The sequence below is a fragment of the Natator depressus genome, chromosome 18, assembly GCF_965152275.1.
Source record: "Natator depressus isolate rNatDep1 chromosome 18, rNatDep2.hap1, whole genome shotgun sequence".
NCBI classification, from domain to species: domain Eukaryota; kingdom Metazoa; phylum Chordata; order Testudines; family Cheloniidae; genus Natator; species Natator depressus.
In genome coordinates, this window is record NC_134251.1 from 16,121,341 (window position 1) to 16,145,162 (window position 23,822).

The window sequence follows — 23,822 nt, forward strand, 5'->3', positions numbered from 1 at the left end:
CCGCTGTATCTGCCACAAAGTTTGAAAATCTGAGACAGTTATGATGTTGGTTATGGGATATGGACACACATCCACTCTGAACTGGATTGAGACCCACATGCTTCATTTGGCAGTCTGGACAGCTGTCAAAATTTATGCTCCTTGAAGTCAACGGGAATCTTTTCATTGACTTCTAAAGAACTTTGGATCAGGCCCTAATTGCAGTAGCTCAGCTACTATATCACGCTAAGTCTTGACTTTAATAGTAAACAATGAACAGCACTCGACAAATAGAATTAAGAATAAAAATCAACAACGATGCTACAACGTCATCTTACCCATATTGAGCGTGACAGTGATGATATTCAGGGACATGGTTGAATCTGTGATACTGCTGAATGAGGATGACTGGAAAAATACAACAGAGGCTTCATAAGAATCCCAGCTTTTAAATGGTTCAAAATCTAGCAATGAAAATAACTAACTGGGAGCAACCAACTGATCAGATTTGGACCTTCCTTCTGTATGGAAACCACCTAGGAACCCATCATGATTTCTTGAAATTGATTCCTTATTCATGATTCTTCAAACAACCGTATTTCACCCAATGGGCTGTTTAAAAGTGCTCATAGCAATGCTCAATATCAGGGGTTCTCTATTTGAATGGTGCATGCTAAGTCATGTGGTACAGTTTCAGACCAGATGACCTAAAGAAAGTACTCCTGTTGCAAAGACGCCCATTTGCACGGGAGTCCTGGTATTCACGTGAATCAAAGCTCCTTCCCAACCATCCGTGCAAATAAAACATGACCTCACAAACGTTTGCAGAAAGGCAAAGAGAAAACGGGGGACACACACTTGAATCAAAACACTATCAAGGTTCAGCAAACATGTTTGAGAATAGCTCTTCTGTTAGCCCAGTTCTAGCAAGAAGAGCTTAACATAGTCTGTTTCTTTAAAGCCCCAAGGGATATATTTTTTCTGAGAAGCAAACAAGTGCCTGATGAAATTGTAATACATCATCCGAGTCACTCTGGTGCTGCTGTTGTAGCACTGTCCCAGAACGGAGCGAGAGACAATCCTTGCAAGTTGCTGAGTATTTCCTAAGAGCTGAGCATTCTCTCCTATTGACCTGAACGGGAGCAGAGGATGGTGCAGGCCAAATACCCAATACTGTAGTAACCTTGCCATTGGCCCTTCCCCTTGCTGAAGACAGAGTCCTGATTGAGGCTGTCTCATGGGAGCACGTGGCAGTGAGAAGATGGGGCAAGAAGCAGGGACACAGCATCAGAGGCAGAGGGCTGAAGAAAAACAACAAACTGTGAAGATACGTCAAGATTCCTAGGTCAAGGACCTGTTCCAAAGCCCATAGGAGTGGACAGGAATCTTTCCACTAACTTCAGTAGGCGGTTGACCAGTCCTATCACCTCTTTCTAGCACACACACTGCACTCATCAGAAACATGACCCACCCCGCCGTATGCTGCAGCACCAACCTTACCCTGTCAATCTGTCGCATCCTTTGTTTTCTCCTCCTGCGTTTATGCTTCCGTATGAGCCGGGACGAAGTACTTTGCTCTGTGGAGCTACTCAGCCTGGGGAGAATTCAAAGCACAATTCAGCTGCATAAAAGTGAGGCCATTTGCAACTCTCGACCCTGCCACAAAGGGCTGATGCCCAAAGATCCAGGAGGGAGCAAGAAATGTAGGCCCCAGCAACTGGCTCACGATGCATGCCCCCACCCCGCCCATCCTTGAACTGCCGCTCACCCCAGTGTTAGATCTTGGTCTCTGCCTAGCAGCATGCACAGGGCAGTAGATTAACTGTGACAAGGAAGTTACAGGCTAAATTACAACATGGATTAATGAGAATAATTTACTATCTTCCTCCTCTCCGGGAGCAAGAGTGAATTCAGCCCCCAGCTCGGCAAACACAAATCCTTCCGATTTAATCACCCAAAAGGTCACAGATCCCCAGCATTGCCTAGTACTTTGCGGTGGTCCTGACCCCATTATCCAGTGAAGAAAATTGCACACAATAAAGACAGCTGTAGGCCAAGCAATGATTTTAAATCTCTGCTCTGAAAGGCTCCAGCACAGAGAACCCTGGAGAATCATGTGATGCTACATTTTGAGAACCCTGGAGAAAGAGATCCTTGTCAGCATGCTGCTATTCCCTCCATGCAACTGGAATCCCATGTGCCTAGGAACTTAATGGGGACGTACTATAGCTAAAGAAATAACTCTCTTAAATAGTTATGCTTGTTCCGATGACTCCTCGGTCCGTGCGATGGAAAGAGTTACATTGCCATGGAGGTATTTATTTATTTTTGGTTTCTATGATTTTCGAAGGCACTGTAATAGCTGAGCGTGTCACATCCATGAATGCATTTTTCTTCCGAACCGCTCGGTGAGGTAGGGAAGTTGTATCATCCCCATTTTACAGATGAGGAACTGAGAGCAGAAGAAATGAAGCGACTTGTCCAAGGTCCCACAAGCAGTCTGTGGCAGAGCCAAGGACAGAACCCGGATCTCACAAATCCCAGTCTGGTGGGTAACCACAAGAACATCCTTCCTCTCTATTTGTTACTCTAAAAATGGTTAAGATAGACAAAGATGATGCAATATCTTTAACCAGGACAACATAGCAGCTACAAGAGCAAATGGGCAGATGCAAGTCCCTGCTTCACAAATCTGAGCAAGAGGGACCCTGGACCGGTTTTTCCATGTCTACCTGGCTCTGATCTACAAGGTTCTGGCCACGTTCAAAATGCTGGAATACCACAAGAGAGGACAAACCCTGGAAATTTCATGAAGGGGCCTGTTGTCATGAGAATCCCCACATGACAGGAATATTCAGCTCGTGTATACTCTGCATGAGCACGTTGGAGTGAATATTGGGGATGGGAACCTCACGGAGCTGGAGGGTTTGTGAACCTCTCGATTCATCCTCTGAGGTCACAAAACTAACTCAAAGCTTGTCAACATGAAGCACATGCTTCCTCTCAGCCAGCAGGACAGTTCCAGTTGGAAAGGCAACGGCCCACATTTTCAAAAGCAATTAGTGATTGCAAGTGCCTCCATTGCTGGCAAAGCCCACACACCACTAAACTCCTACCAAAGCGCTCCAGGTATAGTACAGTATGGCTTCCAGGGTGCCTAGATCTTGTTGGCTGCTCTGCATAGGAGTCAGTTTCACATAATGTCCATTTTGCCACCAATATTTTTCCCCACTGGATTTTCACTCTTCTCCTCTTTCCTCCCAGAGTCTCTTCTTAGAGCATGAACCTAACTGCATTCAAGACTGAGCTGAATTCTCCAGCCCACAACAATCAGGTGGGCTTAAAGTCCAGCAAAGTGAGTTTGCTTGAGTCCAATGAACCTGCCTGCTACTTGACGAGAGACTCCGGGGAAACTTTCCTGCTTGGACACAAGTCAAACAGCAAGATTCCTGGGAAGGCTGCCGAGTGAGAGGCAAGTGCCTTTCTTAGGCTGATAAGAGTAGGGCTTCAGTAGGCAAACTAACCTTGTGCCGAGATTTCATTCCATGCAGGGAGCCCTGGGGAACGGGTGAAATCCAGCATGACTCATGGTGAAGTACGCACTAATCTTTCTATTGACTTTCATGCAGCTGGGTTTGGCCATGAGTGAGAAAGAATAAAAACACATGGCAATTTTTATACAGTCATCTTTTTCTGATTATAACTGTGCTTTAAATAATTCCCGGCAGCTATGCATCACGTAGTTGATTTTCAGCGGCTGTAATGATCTGCTGAAGCATGCAATAGTTTAGAAGGTGCTGCTCTAGACCAGTGTTTCTCAACTTAGAAATTTAGAAGTAACGGAGGAGGAAAAGGGCCTTGGAGTATTGGTTGATCATAGGATGACTATGAGCCGCCAATGTGCTGTGGCCGTGAAAAAAGCTAATGCGATCTTGGGATGCATCAGGAGAGGTATTTCCAGTAGCGATAAGGTTTTAGTACCGTTATTCAAGGCACTGGTGAGACCTCACCTGGAATACTGTGTGCAGTTCTGGTCTCCCATGTTTAAGAAGGATGAATTCAAACTGGAACAGGTACAGAGAAGGGCTACTAGGATGATCCGAGGAATGGAAGACTTGTCTTATGAAAGAAGACTCAAGGAGCTTGGCTTGTTTAGCCTAACTAAAAGAAGGTTGAGGGGAGATATGATTGCTCTCTATAAATATATCAGAGGGATAAATACCGGAGAGGGAGAGGAATTATTTAAGTTCATTACCAATGTGGACACAAGAACAAATGGATATAAACTGGCCAGGAAATTTAGACTAGAAATTAGATGAAGATTTCTAACCATCAGAGGAGTGAAGTTTTGGAATAGTCTTCCAAGGGAAGCAGTGGGGGCAAAAGATCTATCTGGCTTTAAGATTAAACTCGATAAGTTTATGGAGGAGATGGTATGATGGGATAACATGGTTTTGGTAATTAAATATTCATGGTAAATAGGCCCAATGGCCTGTGATGGGATATTAGATGGGGTGGGATCTGAGTTACCTAGGAAAGAATTTTCTGTAGTATCTGGCTGATGAACCTTGCCCATATGCTCAGGGTTTAGCTGATCGCCATATTTGGGGTCAGGAAGGAATTTTCCTCCAGGGCAGATTGGAAGAGGCCCTGGAGGTTTTTCGCCTTCCTCTGTAGCATGGCACACGGGTCACTTGCTGGAGGATTCTCTGCTCCTTGAAGTCTTTAAACTACGATTTGAGGACTTCAATAGCACAGATATAAGTGTGAGTTTTTTTGCAGGAGTGGTGGGTGAAATTCTGTGGCCTGCATTGTGCAGGTGGTCAGACTAGATGATCATAATGGTCCCTTCTGACCTAAATATTTATGAATCTATGAATAAACTTTTTTCATGTCAGGGACTGGCTTGCTGCCTCCCTAGACTGTGTCAGGAAGATCTCAGGGACCGGCGCCGGTTCACGGGCCAGTCGTTGAGAAACGCTGCTCTAGACAACGGGGACAGTGCACACTCCCAAGGAGCGGGATTCTGTCTTGCAATGGATAAACAGAGCACAGGACACGTGCCATGCAGCTCACCAAATCGTTTGTTTGGTTTCACAGTGCCACGCCAATCAAAGGGTTAATGCCACTGGCTGCTATTTCCCATTGTAAACAGCGGGCTCTAGGTTAGAGATGTTGGCGAAACGCACATGCCAGGCCATGCCTGAGATGTCCAATCAGGGAGGGACTTCTCCCAGTAGCAGAGAGTTCTTCCTTCACCTCACAGAAAAAGGATGTTTTGTCTGGACAGGAAATCCCGGGACCAGTAGGCAGAAACTTAAGACACCTTCAAGACCCCCCTAGCCCAGTTTTGCCTTAAGTAGTCTTGGCAGCGACCTAGTGTTGCCTCCAACATTTCTGACACAGAAGCATCTTCCAGCACACTCTCTCCCTGTCAATATTCTCATTATCACCACACACTTCCAGTCACCAAACCCGCCGAACTGCCCACGCTGACTGGTTGTGCCAGTTCCTCCCCTTCTGCTCTGAGGGGCATCAACACGGTGCTGCTTAGAAACACAAAGAGCAATTATACCAGGGGTTCAATCGCATTCTCTCTGGCAGGCTGGACTAAAAATATTTGTCTGCAGTCAATCTGGCTGGAAAATGCAGCTGCTCTCTGACCTTGTGAGCACTTAGAAGTGACGTTTTAATCCCCCATCAAGTCAGGGACTCAGTGTTTCAAAGCTAGCTTTGATATATACAAGGGTAAAATTAGCTCAGCTCCTAATTGCACTGACACCAATTAAAGATGTCCTGATTGTGACTAGAAGGGATACTACAGTCCATTGCTAATATACCAGCAAGATGGTTACATCTTGGACAGTGGTCTGATGCAAGGGATGGCCAAGAGAATTTGGCTAAAATATTCTCACCAATTTGTAGTTCGCTTAACTTTTCCTCCTATTTTCTCTGCTGCTCCTGCAATTCTGGGCTCTGGCCAGGGCTGGAAGTGTAACGAGTCTTTAGCATGGTTTGCACTTGGGTCTTCCAGCTCAAGCTAGACTTCTACCATTAAAGCTTGGCTGGTGGCCAGTAGTAGGCTGTTATTTTCTAGTGACCCAGCCACTAGACAGAAGCCACATCAGACATGTTGCTAGTGTTACAAAGAGGTGCAAAAATACCACAAGAAAGTGAACAGAACAGAAGGAAGAAGTAGCAGAAATCTCGAGAGAAAGCCTGTTTCCCATGAGACTTAGAGGTTCTACAGGCTCAAAAAAGGTCCGAGAACTAGCACCCAAACTCTAGGTCACTATTCAACCCAAACTGTCAGATATTCTTAGAGGTTCTTCCACCAAATCACCATCTTATACGTCCTTTATTACTGATTTCTTAAAGAACAACGTACCCTACCCCTTCTGACTTGCTTACCTTTCATAATTAAATTGAAGGAATTCTGAAGGAGTAGGGTAAATTATACCTTCTGAACAGAGACCGTGTCAGAGCAGAGCATGGTTATGAAAAGCATAACAAACAGATTCTTACAAACTGAAGGGAAAGGGAGACAATCTGCTTAATGATTCAGAAAGATGGTTCTGTAACCCTCAGGAAATTCCAGACATTCACTCAAAGCATCCAATTGGCTCTAAAGTGCTGGGGAGGTAGTGTCTGGTCTGGGCAATACCACCACACATGTGTTCTACTCTCTGGGCCAGAGGAGCTGGGCACTCGGTTATTATTTACTTGTATTATGGTAGTGCTCAGGGCTCCACTGTGCTAGGCACTGTAAAGAGAAACAAAGAAGACAGTCTCTGTCCCAGAGAACGTACAGTATATGAGAGAGCAACTGTAGTGATGAGCCTAAATAGAGGGATTAGACAGAAAGAATAGGCAAACTGGGGAAAGATACTTGCGTACGTGTGAAGGTGATGGCAGTCGGAACATTTTACCACCACCTACAGGCTGATTCCACTGTCAACCACACTCTGAGCATCTTCAAAAGGATACACACCTTTACCCTCCCCACGTACCTCCGCAATCCTGGATAAAAAGATATGAGTCTGCATAGGGAGAAGTGAGCCTCATTTGGGAATCTGGGTTTCATTAGGATATGCACCTCTTCAAATGCTGAACACGGTCGATCTGTAAAAACGGAACTGGATATCCCACACAACAGACTTTCTTGAAAGACTTTGGTTTCCAGCTGGTATCAGACTAAGAGGAGTCATCTTCGTTTGGTCTGTGCTATTTCCAGTTCTACTCTGCATCAGAAACCAGGATTTGGGGGGGCGGGGAAATCAGACCCACAAAAGATCTCCATTCATATTTGGTTCTAAATTACGGTCCATGATTTGGGGCAGTTTTTATGCAATCCAAATTGGCTCTTTCACTCTTTGTCTTTCAAAATTCAGGACCACAACTTCAGCCTTAAGACACACTTCACTTCTCTTGCTTTCCGGCATCTTTCCATCATAGATGAAGGACTTTAAAACGGTACTTGCAATATGTATGCAAAAGAAATGAAAGAAGAGGAAAGTTATGCTGAAGAATGCTGCAAATGTGTATGCATTTAATTCAATTAATTCTTGATCCCTTCTTGTGGGAAGCTGGGCAAGGTTTTAAGCTATCTTAACAACCTTGGGTGCAAGTACAAGGAAAGCAGTTGGTCTTGGCAAGACTCCTAGATGATGTGAAAGCATGTTTGTAAATATCAGGCTTCACAGTCTCTGCGATTTCTTTCAGAAAAAATAATTAGGGAAAAATCAAAGGAATCCAACTTATTTCCTCTTGCATGTTGCCATAACATTTTAGCCATCTCTCCTTGCCAACTTTTTCAACCTGTGTCCTCAGCAGAACTGCTGCTTACTCCATGTTTCATCAGTAAAGAAAATATATATTACAATTACATGTCAGTCATACTAATTTTCATTTCTGTAGCACTTTTCACGCCCTGTATTTCAAAAGTGCTTTACGAGAATTAATTACTTAATCCTTACAACATCCCTGGGAGGCGGGTAGGAATGATTATAGCCATTTTACAATTGGACAAAGAGAGTGACTTGCCCAGGGTCACCAGGTGTCAGCGCCATGCCAGGAATAGAACCCAGGAGTCCTGACTCTCAGTCTCCTGCTGCAACCACTGGCCAAAACTCCTTGAGCACTCCTCAAAACCGAAAGGCTACTAAACTCTACACCGAGTTTTATGAGGATAATCAATGCAATCTGGTTTCTCCAAAGAGAAGGAAAGAAGGGGGAAAAGTGGTAATGATAGATGTAGTTGCAAAAAGTGCTTCAGAAAACGTTCTTTCCATTTGGTTCTTTTATGCAGTGGACTACAGCACATCTGAAGTCAGTGCAGTTGGAATTCTCGCCACGCACGATTTTGACCACATTAGAGCTAAGAGCTCTTATTAATAATAATTATAGGCTGCTGTCAAAAGCCTAGCTTCCTAACAGCCTTTCATTTTCCAACTATTTATGGTCTTAGGGGAAGGAAGAGACTTTAGAAAAGTACCTTCGTATTGAATGGATTACTCCCCAGCAGCTCTGTACTCAATAGATCACCCATTACCTGCAAACGCCACTAAGTTTACGCTGTTTAATGACTTGTGTACTATACCCCATTCTATCACATTGCTTTAAAGTCATTTTTTAAAGAGAACAAATGGTTTTTTGTATCTTTTTCCCACCTCCCATATGAAAAGCACAAAAATGAATCAGAAGATCAAAGTCTGAAACTCCCTGAACCATAAGAGAGAGTGAAATTGCTACGGTCTGTAGAGAACCTGAGACAGAGATCTGCCAGCACTATTAAAAAAAAAAAAAAAAAAAAAAAAAAAAAGATGGCTCCTACCATATAAGGCACAGATGAGAAATGAATCTTGGAGGAACAGGATTCTGGTTAAGAAAAGAAACCTAGAAGATGGTGTCGAATTGGGGAACTGTACTGCCTTGAAATAGCCACTCACTGAAATAAAGTCACCCTCCCTAAAACACATCCCGGCTTTCCCTGGAATGGAAATTAACCAATTCTGCTGCGCCGCTCCAAGTTAAAATCAAATACTCACAGAGAAGTACCACAGAAAGTTCACATCCTCCTCACTGTTACCACCATAAAATCCTTTTCATTTGGATTCTTCTCTCCGCGTTGTCCCCCCCCCACCCGCTCATTCCCCACTCTCAACTCGGCCTCCAACACTAGAGTTTATCAACGCCATTAAACAAACTTACCCCCTTTAACCCTTTCCCCAGGCCCCCATCCCCAGCAGCTCCAGAGCGTGTTTGGTTTTCTATCAGGCTGTGTTCGCCCGTGAAGAACGTTCTCCCCCCACCAGCGGAATCTCTCATCCGCTTATGAACATCGCCTTTGTTATAGAACAACATACCTTGGAGCATGCCATTACGCTGCTCTTCCTGACGAGCTAGCCTGGCAGCTGCTTTGTATGCCAAGAACTTCTGCCCTCGCCTAGAAAGGAAAGGGCCCTTGGCAGCAGCTTCTAAGAATTTTGCTCTCATCTTGGGTCAGGTGTAGAGAGTTTTCTTTATTAAAATACAGGACAGGATTTAGCTGGGTCTAGCATGCTGTGCTTTAGTAACCACCCTGACTGTGCTAATCCTGCCCCACTGCATATCTTGCTGCCATGGAAATGATTCATTTATTTACAAGAAACAAAATGAGTTGCAAGGCTCTCTTGGAAACCCCCAAAGGTTTTAGGAAAGCTTAGAATGGATGCAGGTTAAAGGCAAAGGGCCGGATTCTGCGAATCATTTAGGCACAGGGAAGGCTGATGGGCTTACTCATCTGTGTAAAATACTTGAGGATTGGTCCCTTCATTTTCACATGTTGGCGATCCATGCCCACAGCTCACGTTTGCACAGGGAATTTCCATTTGCATGTGAAATTATCAGTTTTGGCTGGGCGTTTTTCACCTAGACTGTGTCTGCGAGCAAATATTTTTTTTAAGGTCAAAGCAAAAATCGGCCAAACTGTCAACAGGTGACCTGGTAGACCAAATGAGCATGCATGTGCATGGACAAATGGGCATTCTGCATACCGCACTACTCAGTGCAGCCTCCTCGCCCTTTACAGGTGTCAAAATGGAGCTCAAATTAAGTGGGATTTTAGCAAATTAAAAATAACTGAGGCCCCAGTTCATCAAGGCACTTAAGCATCTGACTCACTGCAAGCCCACAAATAATTCCTCTGAATTTAATGGGCTATTCATGTGCTTAAAGTGAGGCATGTGCTTAAATACCTTGCTGAGTTGGGCTCCTTTTTTGTTTGCTTTTCGCCTTAGAAATGACAGGAATATCAAGTTGTGTCTTTCTTGTTTTTACGAGAGGCCTCCTTGGAGTACCAGAGACCTGGAACGGGCTTTCTCAGCTCAGCATCTCCAAAGGACATCAGTACAGCTCTAGATATAGCATTTATAGCTACTTGCATTGGGAAATCAGCAGGGGGAACAAGAAGTTGGTCTTGCAAAAACAATGGTGAGTTTTGTTTTAAATCTTGCAGTAATGGAGTGGCAAAATGGAGTAGCAAAATCAGTCATAGTCTGGCCCCTGGGTCCCTCTCCTTGCTCCTGGCAGGGGATATGATTTGCATCAGTCCTACACCTACTGCAGACCAGGTCTCTCCTCTGTACCTGCTCAGCTGCACTGGCTGGCAGCGCATGTGGGTAGGTGATGTGGAGCCCAGCCTCCACCTGTTCCCGAACGCTGCCCGCCCCCCACCTTTGCAGAAGCTTCCCCACGGATGCTGCTTTTCCTCCCCCATGCTCTGTTCCAAGCTGCAAATGGTGATGGGGGTAAGGGATGTGTGTAAGGGATGCCTTACGCGCCCTTAGCTCGGTACGTAGCTAGGGTCACAATCTGGCCCTACACGATTAGAGCAACACAGTAAATCTACCCTAATTGCGCCGCGTGAATTCCCCACACCGGCTCCCTACCTGCTTGTGTTATCGTCATCATCAGAGTCAATGAAGCTGCTGGACTCCAGCTCGCTGCTCATCATGGTGGAAGAGCTGTCGTAGCCGGGCGGGTGCTCACGGTGCCTGTCCAGCTTGGGGTGCCCATTGATCCGAGGGACTGCGGAGAGAACAGCAGGAAATCAGGCCTGAGGTGGAGAGAGGGTGACAAACAACTGCAGTGGCAGGAAGGTGTCAGGGAAGGGAGCATGAGACTGACACTAAAAACAACCAATTCTCAACAGCCTTCGAAAAGGGCCCGTCTTGAAAACGGAACCACTTAGTGTTTGGATTTCAGTCAACAGCTGACAAATCCTGCCCTAGCCTTCCCCCATCTACCCCTGCTCTGGCACATTCGCAGACCAGGTTTAAGGTTCACAGGGAGAGTCGCACAGGAGTTAGGGCAGATGGGCTGCAGGTCAGGACTGAGGTGCATCACAGCAGAGCTCTGTGGGGAGCCCAGCGTTGAAAGAGCAGCAAGTGCTGAAAGTCAGGACTGAGGTTCTTTGCAGAGCAGCACATAGCACGGGGTGCCACAAACTGGGGGTGAGACTCGTAGAGCAGCGGGGCAAAATGTGCATTGCCCCGGTCTGCACAGTGCTATCAGCTTCTCTCTCAAACACAAATCCGTACGTTCCTCCACACCCCATAACCTGGGCAGTACAGCTACGTTGCAGCCTCATTGTCCTGGCCTTTCCATATGCATAATATATACTGGCACATTTTCTTCTGCGAACACAGCTCTGAGTATGCAATCAGAGGGCAAGGACTTCCCTGTGCATCTTCCCTACAAAAGTGTACCCCATTTACCTGAATGCACCAGTGGTTCACCTCTGGCTATAGGAACACTCAGGATAGCCCGCTACAAAACAAACTTCCTCGCTCCCTTCTCCCACTCAGTCACCTGTCACTAAAAGATCCTTGACCTAAGAGCAATACAGTTTGCCAAGAAAGTTCTTGTCCTAGACGCCGGAAAGGCTGATTCTGATAAGGAACCCAGTCAAGAAATCAACAAACTGGACTTCAAAGCAGGAATGACTTTTTAAAGCATGCTTTCTAACCCTTGGAATGCCTTCCCAGGTACAAGCAGATTATACAATGGAAAAGCTTCATGCGGAAAGAATGACAGTGCCAGGAATACACAAACCAGAGGGCAATTATTATACCCAGGAAGAAACTTTCACAGCCTAAGACTTTGTATAAGTTCTGAAGTAAGATTACTTGAAAAAGTACAAGAAGCAGCATGGACTAGCAGACAGACACAGGACCAGGGGTTGAGAGAGCTGGTTTCTGGTCCCAGATCTGCCATCCTTAACCTTGCTGCCTCGATTTACTCATCTGGAAAAAGGGCATCTGACTACTTCCCTCCCTCCTTCCCAGGGGGAGTAATTGTAAAGCACTTTGAGATCTCCAGACAAAAAGGTACTCGAGAATTACAAAGCACTATTATTATTCTTTATAATTCAAGCACTCACGGCTATAAAGCTAGATAAAGTACTGTGACAGTAACCGAGCCGATCCTTCTGTTGCACAATTTCCAAATCCCGTTCTGTCACCGCCTTGGCCCAGTTTACGTGAATTTAGCAGTGGAGAAAGGGGCTATGTTGGCAGTCCCTGAAGATCCAAATAGTCTTTGCATTGCCAGAGCGGGTGCAACCTGAAAGTGGCACTGTCAGTTTCCCCTCCTCCTGGTCAATGCGACTCAATCTTGGTTTGCAGGGAACCACGCCTGGCAGCATCCCTCCTAGCTAGCGTATGGTGCACGAGGGGACTGTTCAGATGCCATGGTCCATCCAAGCCCTGACGCTCTGGTAGGATTGTGAACTAGTTCTAATAGTGGGTTTTGAGACTGGAAACTTGTCCTCTCGGAACTATGCTGAGACCACCGAGGATGGTCCTGTGTTTAAAGCCTCAGGTGGGTGATCAGTGTCCAGTTCCAGGTACTGCCTCAGTTTCCCCATGTGACCTCGGGACTGTCGTCATTTAATCTCTCAGTGCTTCAACTCCCCATCTGTAACACTGGGACAATGGTACTTTGTCTCGTCTTTTTAGATTGCAAGTGCTTCAGGGCAGGGACTACCTTGTAGTACGTGTTTGTACAGCTCCCAGTACAGTGCAGCCTTGATCGGGACCTTTAGACACTACTGGAATCCAAAGAAACTTTTTCACAAGTTGAACCAATCCGTTATTAGAATGATTCTTGCCATCAATGAAGAGAGGGGGAAATGTTAAAACACTTGAAGTTCAGGCTCAATTTAACAGATACATAGGAAATGACTAAAGGACCAGAGCAGTGGCTCTCAACCTTTCCAGACTACTGTACTCCTTTCCGGAGTCTGATTGGTCTCCTCACTTAAAAACTACTTGCTTATAAAATCAGACATAAAAATACAAAAGTGTCACAGCACACTGTTACTGACAAATTGCTCATTTTTACCATAGAATTATAAAAAATCAGTTGGAATATAAATATTATACTTACATTTCAGCGTATAGTACATAGAGCAGTCATTGTATGAAATGTTAGTTTGGACTGACTTCGCGCGTGCTTTTTATGTAGCCTGTTGTAAAACTGGGCAAATATCTAGCTGAGTTGATGTACCTCCGGAAGACATCTGTGTAGCCTGAACTGAGAACCACTGGACTAGAAAACATGGCTTATAGCGATAGACTCAAAGATCTCAGTCTATTTAGCTTAACAAAGAAAAAATTAAGGGGTGATTTGATTACAGTCTGTTAGTACCTACATGGGGAACTAATATTTAACCATAGGCTCTTCAATCTAGCAAAGAAAGGTATCACATGACCCAATGGCTGGAAGTTGAAGCTAGTTAAATTCAGACCAGGAAAAAAGGTGTAAATTTTTAATGGTGAGAGTAATTAGCCATTACAATACTTTACCAAGGGTTGCAGTGGATTTCTCATCACTGCAATTTTAAAATCAAGATTGGATGTTTTTCCTCAAAGACCTGCTCTAGGAATTATTTTGGGGAAGTTCTCTGGCCTGTGTTGTACAGGAAGGCAGACTAGATGATCACAATTGGAATCTATGGATCTACGAGGTTTAATTTGAATAAACATTCAAAATGGACAGCTACTTCTCCAAATTCTACAGTCTAAAACAGGCTAGAAACTAAATAATTTACGCGTATATTGCACCACAGATGATCAGGTAAAAAATGTGGTGGGAATCCTCCCCAAAATAGCCTTCTAGTTCTGGATTTAAAACCAAACTCAGGGACCAGGCAACAAAGTCCATGTATCCCAGACTCAACACAGACAGAAGGGAAAATAAAAGGAAGTCAAATTTTGCCCCTCCCAGCCTGGACCACAGGAGTGTTCAGGCAAAAGCTATTCTAAATGATCAAGCAGGCGGCCTGGAAACAGACACACACGTCTCTTGAATGATCACTGAGGAAGTAAAGACTAAACTGCTATTTCTTCTCATGGGGAATCAGCCAACTTTGACCTTTGTCAGCTAAGGTCAAGTAATCTGTTCTACAAATGCCCTGAACGTTCGAACCCAGCACCTCAGCCAAGCTTTAAGAGCCAATTTTTTCTTTCATTGGTGCTGTCATCCATGACAAAACAGAAGGAAAAGGGAAAAACTTTCCCGATTCTAAAGCTGAGAAAACCGTGTTCTGTCCATCAAATTGGTAGTTGTGTGAAATTTACTAAATTGCCCGTTAAAACCACAGAGAGTGTCCTTGGCTTGGGTTAATGACAAGCCTCCTTCCTGGGAAAATGAGTGAATAGTTTTAAATCCAGATACAGTGTAGTCTAGTGGCTAGAGCACATGCCTGGAAACCCTAGTGGCCTGGATTCTGTTCCCAGCATCAACGTTGCTTCCTCTCTCTGTGCTTCGGTTTCCCCCAATCTGTAAACTGGAGAATGATACAATCACTTAGCTCCTGCTGGGAGGGTTTTGAGGCTTAATTAACATCCATAAAGTCTTGGAGACCTTTAGATGGGAGGGTCTATAGAACTGCGAAGTTAGGTTGTATCGCTGAGGCTGAGTGACGTAAATCATACCAACATCAGCACTCAGGCCCACAGCACTGTGTCAGTAGGAGCGCTTCTCCCGCCGACACAGCTTCTGTCGTTCGCAGAGGGGGTTTTATTAGGCCAACGGGAGAGCTCTCTCCTGATACAGCTGCACCGCTGCAGCACTTACGTGTATACGTGGCCCAAGAAATACTCAAATCCCATTGACAGTCAGTGCTATTTGCGCGGCTAACTTCCCGTAGGCACCTCTGAAAAAATCCCATCTTAAATCCCCCAAAACGCGGGCGTCTTCCTAACCAGGAACCCTTTGTTTCTTCCCTGGTGCAAGCGCAAAAGGCAGACTCCTGCCCACACCTGTTCGGGTCCAGGGAGGAATGTTTTCATTACTGGTCCGGAGGGCGGGATAAAACAAAACAAAACAGAAAAACACAAAGGCTTCGCTGCTGAAAGAAGCCTATTCTGTTGAGGGAGATTTAAAGTAACTGCCAGGCAATCGGAGTCATCATCAGAGCTCCCCGCTTCTGGTGACTTAGTAAGACAAGAGATGGGAAGTGAACCGGAGAGCTAAAGAACACAGAAGCTCTTTAATCTGTTTACAAGAGAACAAAGCCATGCGTGAAGCTTTAACTGCTGGGGCTCTCCTCCCGTTTCCTGACATTCCTCTCCACACCCAGATGTTTCTTGCCCCTCAATCAAAGACCCATCCTAGGTGCCCATTCCCTCGCCACATTCTGCAGGTGCTCTTCCCCCAACCTGTCTCACTCTTAGCTAAGCCTCCTAAGTTCTGCTTTGGATAACAATAAGGAGCACTTTTCATCCAAAGGCTCTCACGGCTCTTTACAACAGAGAGCATAAGGAACTTCACTCTGCAAAACCCAATCCAGCAAAGCACTTGAACACATGATTAACTTAACTTTAATCATGTGCTCAGGTCCTAGGGGAGTCAATGGAGCTTAAACTTTAATCACGTGTGCAAGGTCTGTGCTAAATTGGGGTCCACTTCGTCAAAGGCAGTTGGGCGCCTAACTTCCATTGGATGGGATTTTCAAAGGAGCCAAAGGGAGTTAGGCACATAAATGCCAGTGGAATTTTAGGAGACTGAAAACCTCTCAGGATCAGGGCCTAAGTGACCTGGCCTGGGGCAAACAGTGAGTCTTTGTCCCTCTTTGGTGTTGGCTTCGTAGCTGGATTCAATGCGCATCTGGTTAACAAAAGCGGAGCCTGACACTACCATACAGCTGAGGAGCCGTGCAGATGAATTTATATGGTAAAGGGATTAGCTTTACAGCTTTGCTGTCTCAAGGCAGCATTTCCAATCAGGCAGGTCACAGGCAGCACCTCACTAAGGCAAGGTGTGTCTATTGACAACAAACATTTGTCACAATGTGAGAGCTGAAGTTGAGGGGAAGAGGAAAAGGGTTTGGGAAGAGACTGTTGGACCCAGTTTTTACTGTGCTGATCACTGTTGGTGTGGAATACCTGTTGGCTTTCCTTTTAATTGGACTGCATTTTTAATTTTGGTAGAGAGGGGGAAAAAAATCCATGTTTTGGGTTTGTACTTTGGTTATAAGACCACATGAAATAAATACATACCCTGCCAGGTAAGAGGGCAGGAACTGTCCATCAGATTCAGAAATATTTAATAATTTCTTGCCCTAATAATAATAATTTCTTACACTTCCATCACACCTTCTGTTTGAACACTTTGCTACGCTCGACCAACAATGAGGTTGAAATGTTCAGAGCCGCTATGATGACGATTTGTTGTTTGTCTTGCTGTAGTACTGCGAGTTCACAGGACGGCATCAGGGTCCTGATGTGCTGTACAAACACAGAGAAATGGTCCCTGCCTTTGTGCAAGGGATCTCATTAGGGTTGGGAAGGATGGAAAAATTTACCACCGCCTTGGGGTTCAGCAGCCATTATAGTAACCAATACCCCTCTCACCTCCACCCCCATATGCTTGGGGTTAGGCCAGGAATCCACAAAGATCTCCTTGCACTGAACCCTCCAGTCCTTGCTGTTATGCAGAGTCCTGGGGACGAAGTGAAGGAAAAATAATGAAAACGAATAGCAACAGTGATTGCGATAACAGAACCTGAACACATCCAGCAGCTGGCAGGGAAACGCTAGAGGGGAGGTGGTCGCAACGCCAGCAGATATTTGCAAATCAGCCTGTAGCTGGGTCTTCAGCAAACACCGCAGATAAACACTAGGATTAAGGAAATCCATCTACCATAATCCATCATTCTGGGTCAGTTGAATCTCCGTGCTGTGTTTCTGTCTGAACTGGCTGCTAAGGATTCTCCTTTCCCATTCAGAGGAGGGCTCCTGGACTTGCCAAATAAACACCAGGCTTCCAGTTTATTTTATCAGCTGTGCGGGATGGGGCACCCTTATTGTGCAAACCAAAATACAGGAACACATGGCAGCATTCGGAGAGAAAGAACAGCATCTCCTCGCACCCCCCGCCAACACGATCCCTGGGAAAGTCAAGTTAACAGGAACTGGCCAGGGGTTGCATGAAAGGCAGGGGGGTGGGTCAGAAAAGGCTTGAGAGGCCCCGTCTTATGGTTAGCCTGACAAGGAATGATAGGAAACAGGTTCTCACATTATTATTGCGGTAACTTCCCAACTAAGATGAGGACCACATTGTGCAAGGTGCTGTACATGTACGTACACACACACACACACACACACACACACACACACACAAAGCAACTGTTCTTGATGCACATAGCTTACAGTCTAAACAGACAAGTCAGACTGCAGGTGGAAGAAAGGCAGGATTATTACCACATTACAGATTGGAACTCCCACTGCTGACTCTAGGCCCCAGAACTACCCAAAGCCACACGCGTTAGCAGGTAACGCAGCCACTGGAGGTAAAACCCACTCTCTACTAGCAGCTCTTTGGGACAGGGACCATCTTTTTGTCCTGTACAGCCCAATGGGGCCCTGGTCCATGACTGGAGCTCCTAGGTGCTACAATAGATGAGGAAAATAAAACTGGTCTCCCTGTTATCTTGTCTGTGTAAACCTGGTCTGTCTTCGATCCAGTTCAGGCTTTTTCATGGTACCCATCACCTCAGACTGTAAGTTCTGTGGTGCAGAGAATGTTCCTTATTCTAGGTTTGCAAATCACTGGGGAAATTTCTGCTAGCCCTACCGCACAGTGTTTTGGCTCACCCCCACCACAGTGCTGTAGCAGTATTTAACTGAAAACTAGCCCATCAAAAACAAAACAAAAAACCACCCTAATGCTGAGCCCTGAAAAATCTCCATCCACTTCAGCAGTGTTTTAAGGGATACAAACCTCTGAAAACTGGGGCTAAACAACAGAATGCCGAAAAATTCAAAAGATTCGAGCTTGAGCCATTAGGAGCAAAGACTGTTCGGATGTGTGTGCAGAGCCCCTAACACAATGGGTCCCTGATCTCCAAGTGGGGCCCTCCCGGCACTACAGGAATAGAAAGAATCCATCATTCAAACGTAGCAATGTGGAGTCAGTACCCCAGACAAGAATAAATAACCTATAGCATAGCCATGGGAACTCCCAAGCCACCTCACCAAATGCAGACCCAACACAGAGCGGAGCTGCTTGTGAGAGCTGACTGCCTATCATTTGCGGACAACAAACCGGGAGTGAAGTCTTGCTCCCTCTGAAGTTTTGTTGTTGACTTCAGTGAGAGCTGCAGCTTTCCAGATTCACTAGCTGACTCCTACTTTAACATGGACAGATTGAATCACTTTGTTCTTTCCGAATTTTAAACGTCCATTTTTCATAGAGGAGCTGTGTATAAATTAGAAGCCGCACAGGTCCAAAACACTAACCCCCAGGAGACCCGCTGTATACTTCCCCATTAGACAAAACCCCCTTTGTATTTTTTTCTTGCCCTTCCTGAGTTCCCTCTGCTATTCATCGGTCGCAACTTATAAAACCAATCCCATCAATGGGAGCGGATCATTTCTATTTCATTTGGTGGAGCTGACGTAAAACAGAGCCCTGATCTTAAAAACAAGCCCCCGTTGGGGAAAGCTTTCCCAGCTCCAACTGGCTGGAGCATGAAGATCACACAAAGTTGCAGGGCCAGAATTTCATCTCAGGTACAGGGGTGTGAATGGGAGATGAATCTGGCCAACAGGCTGCATCAAAAGGAGAAAGCTTATTTATATTCAGTTTTGATTATTAAGCATGTAGCTTTCGAAGCCAGTTGCATTTGTCATGTTCCCCCTTCCCCTCCGGTTGCATAACTCTTCTCTATTTTTGCAGCTGAAAGGCTCTGTGAATAAGTCTGGGCTGCCCCCGGCACTCATTACTCCACGTTCACTGTGGAAGCCCCAAATCCCCCCATCCCCACCCCCAGGCAGTGACTAGACAGCATAGATTCTTTATTCTATTCAGAGTGGGTGGTCTCAGAGCTTTTACCACTGTGGGTCCCCTTTTCCTCTGTATAATTCCATCTTGCATTTTCTTCACCGCTGAAAACTCCACGTCATCGGTTATGGGGGGGGGGGGGGGTTAAAGAGAGATATTTATCGCCTGCAACCTCCAAGTTCTCTCTTAGCCCACACAGCGGGGAAGGGAACTCACTTCCACAACCGGGCCTCCCTCACAACACAGCTCCTCATTCATAATGGAGCCTTTAGCCAGTGAATTTTTCTGATCACAAACTGTCCGTGAGCAGATGGGTACAATATCCCTGAATTTGTCATTCAGAATTCTTTGCCAAATAATGCTGATGGATAATTCTGGGTCAGTAGCTCATTTGGTTTGCAAAGAAGATTCACCGTTCAAAACGCTAGGCTTTTTGATTAAACACAGAGGTCACGTGGCAGGCTTTTGTTCTCTCACTGGATGAGCGTAGATCTTAGAATCAGGTTTCAGGTGAGAACCCTTGCAATTGCAATTTGTTATTTCCTTCCTTTTTACACTCTTGCAACACTTGCTCAGAATTCATTGATTCCACAAACCTCAATGCTAATAAATTCACTCACCAGGACATTCACCGAAAACAAAAAACAAATGCTCATAGCAAATTTGCTCCAAAATTCAAACTAACATTGATAGGATTTTTTTTTGAAGCTGTCACTGTCTCATTGTCTAACACTAGGGTCTGGTGCAGGCTTCTCGGCTATTCCTATAATAGGGTTTTAAGCAGTATTTCTCTACAAGAACACACACTTATTTTCCTGTGCATTGTCTGGCTAAAGATTTATGAAGGATTACAACACAGCATGAGAACATTCCTCACTGCGATTATCTCGCACTCTGAATTAATATCGACAGGAGTGATTAGCTTTGGCATCTCAGAATATCCCACGATTTACTTGTACCTGCTAGTTTTGGAGGCTATAAACTTGCAGCTGTGACTTGTATTCCAATCAAATGGACTAGGATAGCTAATCCCACGTGTAATATTTAGACTCACACAGTTTCCCCATTCGTTTTCAGGTAAATAATTTATCCCAGAAAAACTCCATCCGTTCACAGCCACTATTAAGAATTAATGGCCCACATCAATTTGCTATGCTCTTTAGTTCTCAAGGGGGACTTTTCACATGGAGGAGCATGCTAAAAGCAGGCAGAATTTTAACCAGCTGAGTGCTGCTTCGCATACTTGGGACAAAAACACACCTAACAGGGCTTATCTGCACACTGGGCAAGTTTCCTTCAAAGCTCTGATCTTCCAATGAAATACCAGTGTTTAAAAACACATAAGGCAAGTGCCATATGGCTGCTGCACCTGCGGTTAGACATGGATTAAACATGGATCCATTTGCACTTGTTCTTAACTTTCCTCAGTTTCCAGTCACTTCGGTTGGTGATCAGAGAGTCTCGCTCTACGCCAGGTTTTCCCTTTCATGACTCAGTCTTGCAGTGAAATCACAGGGTTGGAAGGAAGAAAGCAAAGCTCTGGAAAGCTGGTGGGAGCATGGTCTACCAAGGAAGGCAGGGGAGTGGGAATCAGGACTCCTGGGTTCTATTCCTGCCTTGGCCAGTGCCTGGCTGTTTGACCTTGGACAAGTCTCAATCTCTCTGTGCCTCAATTTGTCAGGATGCAAAATGAGGTGAAGCTGCTTTGCAAGCGGTCACGAGAGGTTTATAAAGCCCGTGGAGATCCTAGGAAAAGGCCATGGGAGTGCTAAGGGCTTACAGAATAAAATCTTGCCAATTGACGTTGATGATCCACTCCCCTCTCCTCCGTTCGCATGCCGAGAATGGGCCTCTCACCACTGAAAGTTTAATAGCAGGGTGCTGGGGCAAGTGCTTTAATGGGCGCGGAGGCAGGTTTTGTTTGTGCCAAGAGTACATGTGAATTTTTAGTGGATGCAGTGTTTGATAATGTTTCCCGCCCCCGGCGTTAAACGAGCTCTTTCCATCAGATGGATACAGACGGGCAAGTAAAAATATTAGCACTCACATGGGGCTGTGTATCTCCAAAGGACTTTACAAACATGAAATCATCGAAACCCTCAATACGCTGCAGGAGGCAAGTAGATTGCCTCGGTTTCCCTGTCTAAAGGCCACGTGGGAGCCTGTAATCCGTTTGACCGCACGGGAGCCTCAGTTAAGATGGCTCTTGATACCTACAGTGATGCACGCGGGGCTGCGCTTCTGGGTAGCATCGGATGGGTTCCAGAGGTCTCGTCAGGGGGGGACACCACGTGTGGCAATGTCTCCTACTGCGCCTGGGTCGTGGAGGGGACCCTTGCCCCTGCTGTTGCCGCCGTCGCTGCTGCCTCTCCTGCCGTGGCCGGCTTCCCCCGCAACATTTCAGGAAGGTGGACGTGACCATGTCCCTGCCCACCCCGAGGCCCGGGAAGGAATCCACAGGGTGCAACGTGACTGCCACGCCGCGCAACTCAAGCAACCGAATCCAGAGGCACAGAATTCTCCCGCTCTGTGCGTTAAAAATAACTCTACTTCTGAAAAGAGGGTGTCGTTCAGAGCTCCAGCTGGGGCATTAAGAGAATTCTTTGCCCGAAGACTCAGAGATTATGGGGGGGGAAATCTGCATGCTCTTCCTCCATGACATAATCCCAAGGATGCTTGTGCCCGAAGGGCAGCCAACCTGGTGAGCACTGTATCTTCAAGGGACTGGGGAAACAGAACACAAATCATTTGCATGGGCTTTTTCACGTGGCTGTTCCCTGAACATGCTTTGCACTCTCTCTCTTTCATGAATCATCTCTGAAGAGCCAAATCCTTTTATGGACACATTTTTAATGGGATCCCTAGAATATACGCTACAGTCCCCTCTATCCAAATGAGCCACGCATAAACACAGCTTTGGAATTTGCATGATTACTTTATACTCAGGCTACAGGAGAGGAGGATGATTTGGTGATTATTATTTTTAAATTGTCTCGGATTTTTAATGTATTTCAGAAATACAGTTTGGGCCTAACTACACTGGCTGATTATTCTATTTTAATATAGTTGTTTAAATTCTTTATGCATTTTGCCTCGAGGACAATGTATTAATAATAAACAATGGTTAAAAATAGTATCCTTATAGTACACGTGTGGGGATTCCCTTCTTATAAATTTGTTCAGTTTCATGTACACATTGGTATCTAACAGGAGCATTGGCAGGTTCCTCAGACAAAATTCTGTCAATTATATTGGTGTAAATCTACAGTAACTCCACTGACTTCTACTTGACAAAGGATAAAACACACAGACTGCTGTCAGGGATACTGTCTGCTTATAGTGGTGGAGGCATTTCTTACAATGGATCAAATTCTGGTCTCACTCCCACCACTGTAAATCCAGATTAACCTTCACTGAAGTCAACGGGAGTTTGGAACGTGTAAGGACCACAAAATATAGCCTGACAGACTGAGATCCTACAAGTTATGTCCCTGATTCAAGAAGTGACATAGCATGTGCTTAAATCCATCTCATGCTAAGTGTGTCCTTATACCCCACTGACTTCAACAGGACTTCAACACGTGCTTAAGTTCTTTCCTGAATCAGGACACATGGGCAAGATTGCGCTTTCATTACAGGCAAAATACTTATTGACTTCAGCGGAAGCTTTGCTTGAATAAGTTCTATGGGATCAGGTCCTAAAAATCAGTTATTTAATGCCACCTCCTCTGGAGTCAATGTGAAATTAATCATTGAACGTTTTCTGTTTGACGCATTTCAAAAATTTTTGTACGAGGGCTCACGTTTTGTCTCAAGTGATGCACCCTGGCGTTACTATCAGGTGCTCCAGCTCAGCTGTAAAGAGGCAGTATTTGCTGAGGAACGGTTTCCATTCAGAAAATTAAGGGCCAAATCATCAGATGAACTTCCTCAGCTCCCAGAGACTCCAATTGGAGTTGCAGTGGCTCATCTCCTTTCAAGCTTTGGCTCTATGCTTATACCCCATTTCAGGGAGATTTTCATATTCCATGACTGCCTTCTTCGCTGACTGGGTCATTAGGACACAGAGACAGCTACATCTCTTACCCTGGGGATGACAGGACATTTAAAGAGAGCTCTCAGCTTTGTCACAACTCTCCCCAGCTCTCTTTTTCAAATTATCCCTCAGAAGCAAAGCACAGGAAATTGGGAAGGGGAGGGGAATATGGAGGTGATATTTCAACAGAGACAAATAATGTATATTCTTGGTATCATAATTATTAACTGTAGTAACTTTTTTTTTATGATAGCACCTACAGACTCCGATAGGGTACTGTACATGCTATATATTACTGCGTATGCTAGATTTAAACAGCTCTAACACAACTCTAAGAACTGTGATCTTATATCCTCAAACAATGTTTTCCCTCCATTTACAGTAAGTCGTAAGTCACACTGTCTAGGTCTCTTACCACCCAACCCAGGGACTCTTCTAGGACATACAACTTCTTGATTCCCATTTGTGCAGCTCACTT

General features: G+C 45.2%; 1 protein-coding gene across 5 annotated transcripts in view; it reads right to left on the reverse strand.

Annotated features, from left to right (window-relative positions):
- The window catches only part of DVL1 (dishevelled segment polarity protein 1), a 171,354-nt gene that overhangs the window by 17,427 nt on the left and 130,105 nt on the right, over positions 1-23,822 (reverse strand). For 4 of the 5 annotated variants that reach the window (XM_074975382.1, XM_074975381.1, XM_074975385.1 and 1 more), the window contains exons 5-7: positions 10,908-11,046; positions 1,480-1,573; positions 318-387 (exon numbers count right to left, since the gene is read on the reverse strand). In XM_074975382.1, coding sequence (XP_074831483.1) covers positions 318-387; positions 1,480-1,573; positions 10,908-11,046 — 303 coding nt within the window. Of the gene's footprint in view, positions 1-317; positions 388-1,479; positions 1,574-10,907; positions 11,047-21,525; positions 21,852-23,822 lie in introns of those variants that run through there. The other variant, XM_074975383.1, reaches the window with a different exon arrangement.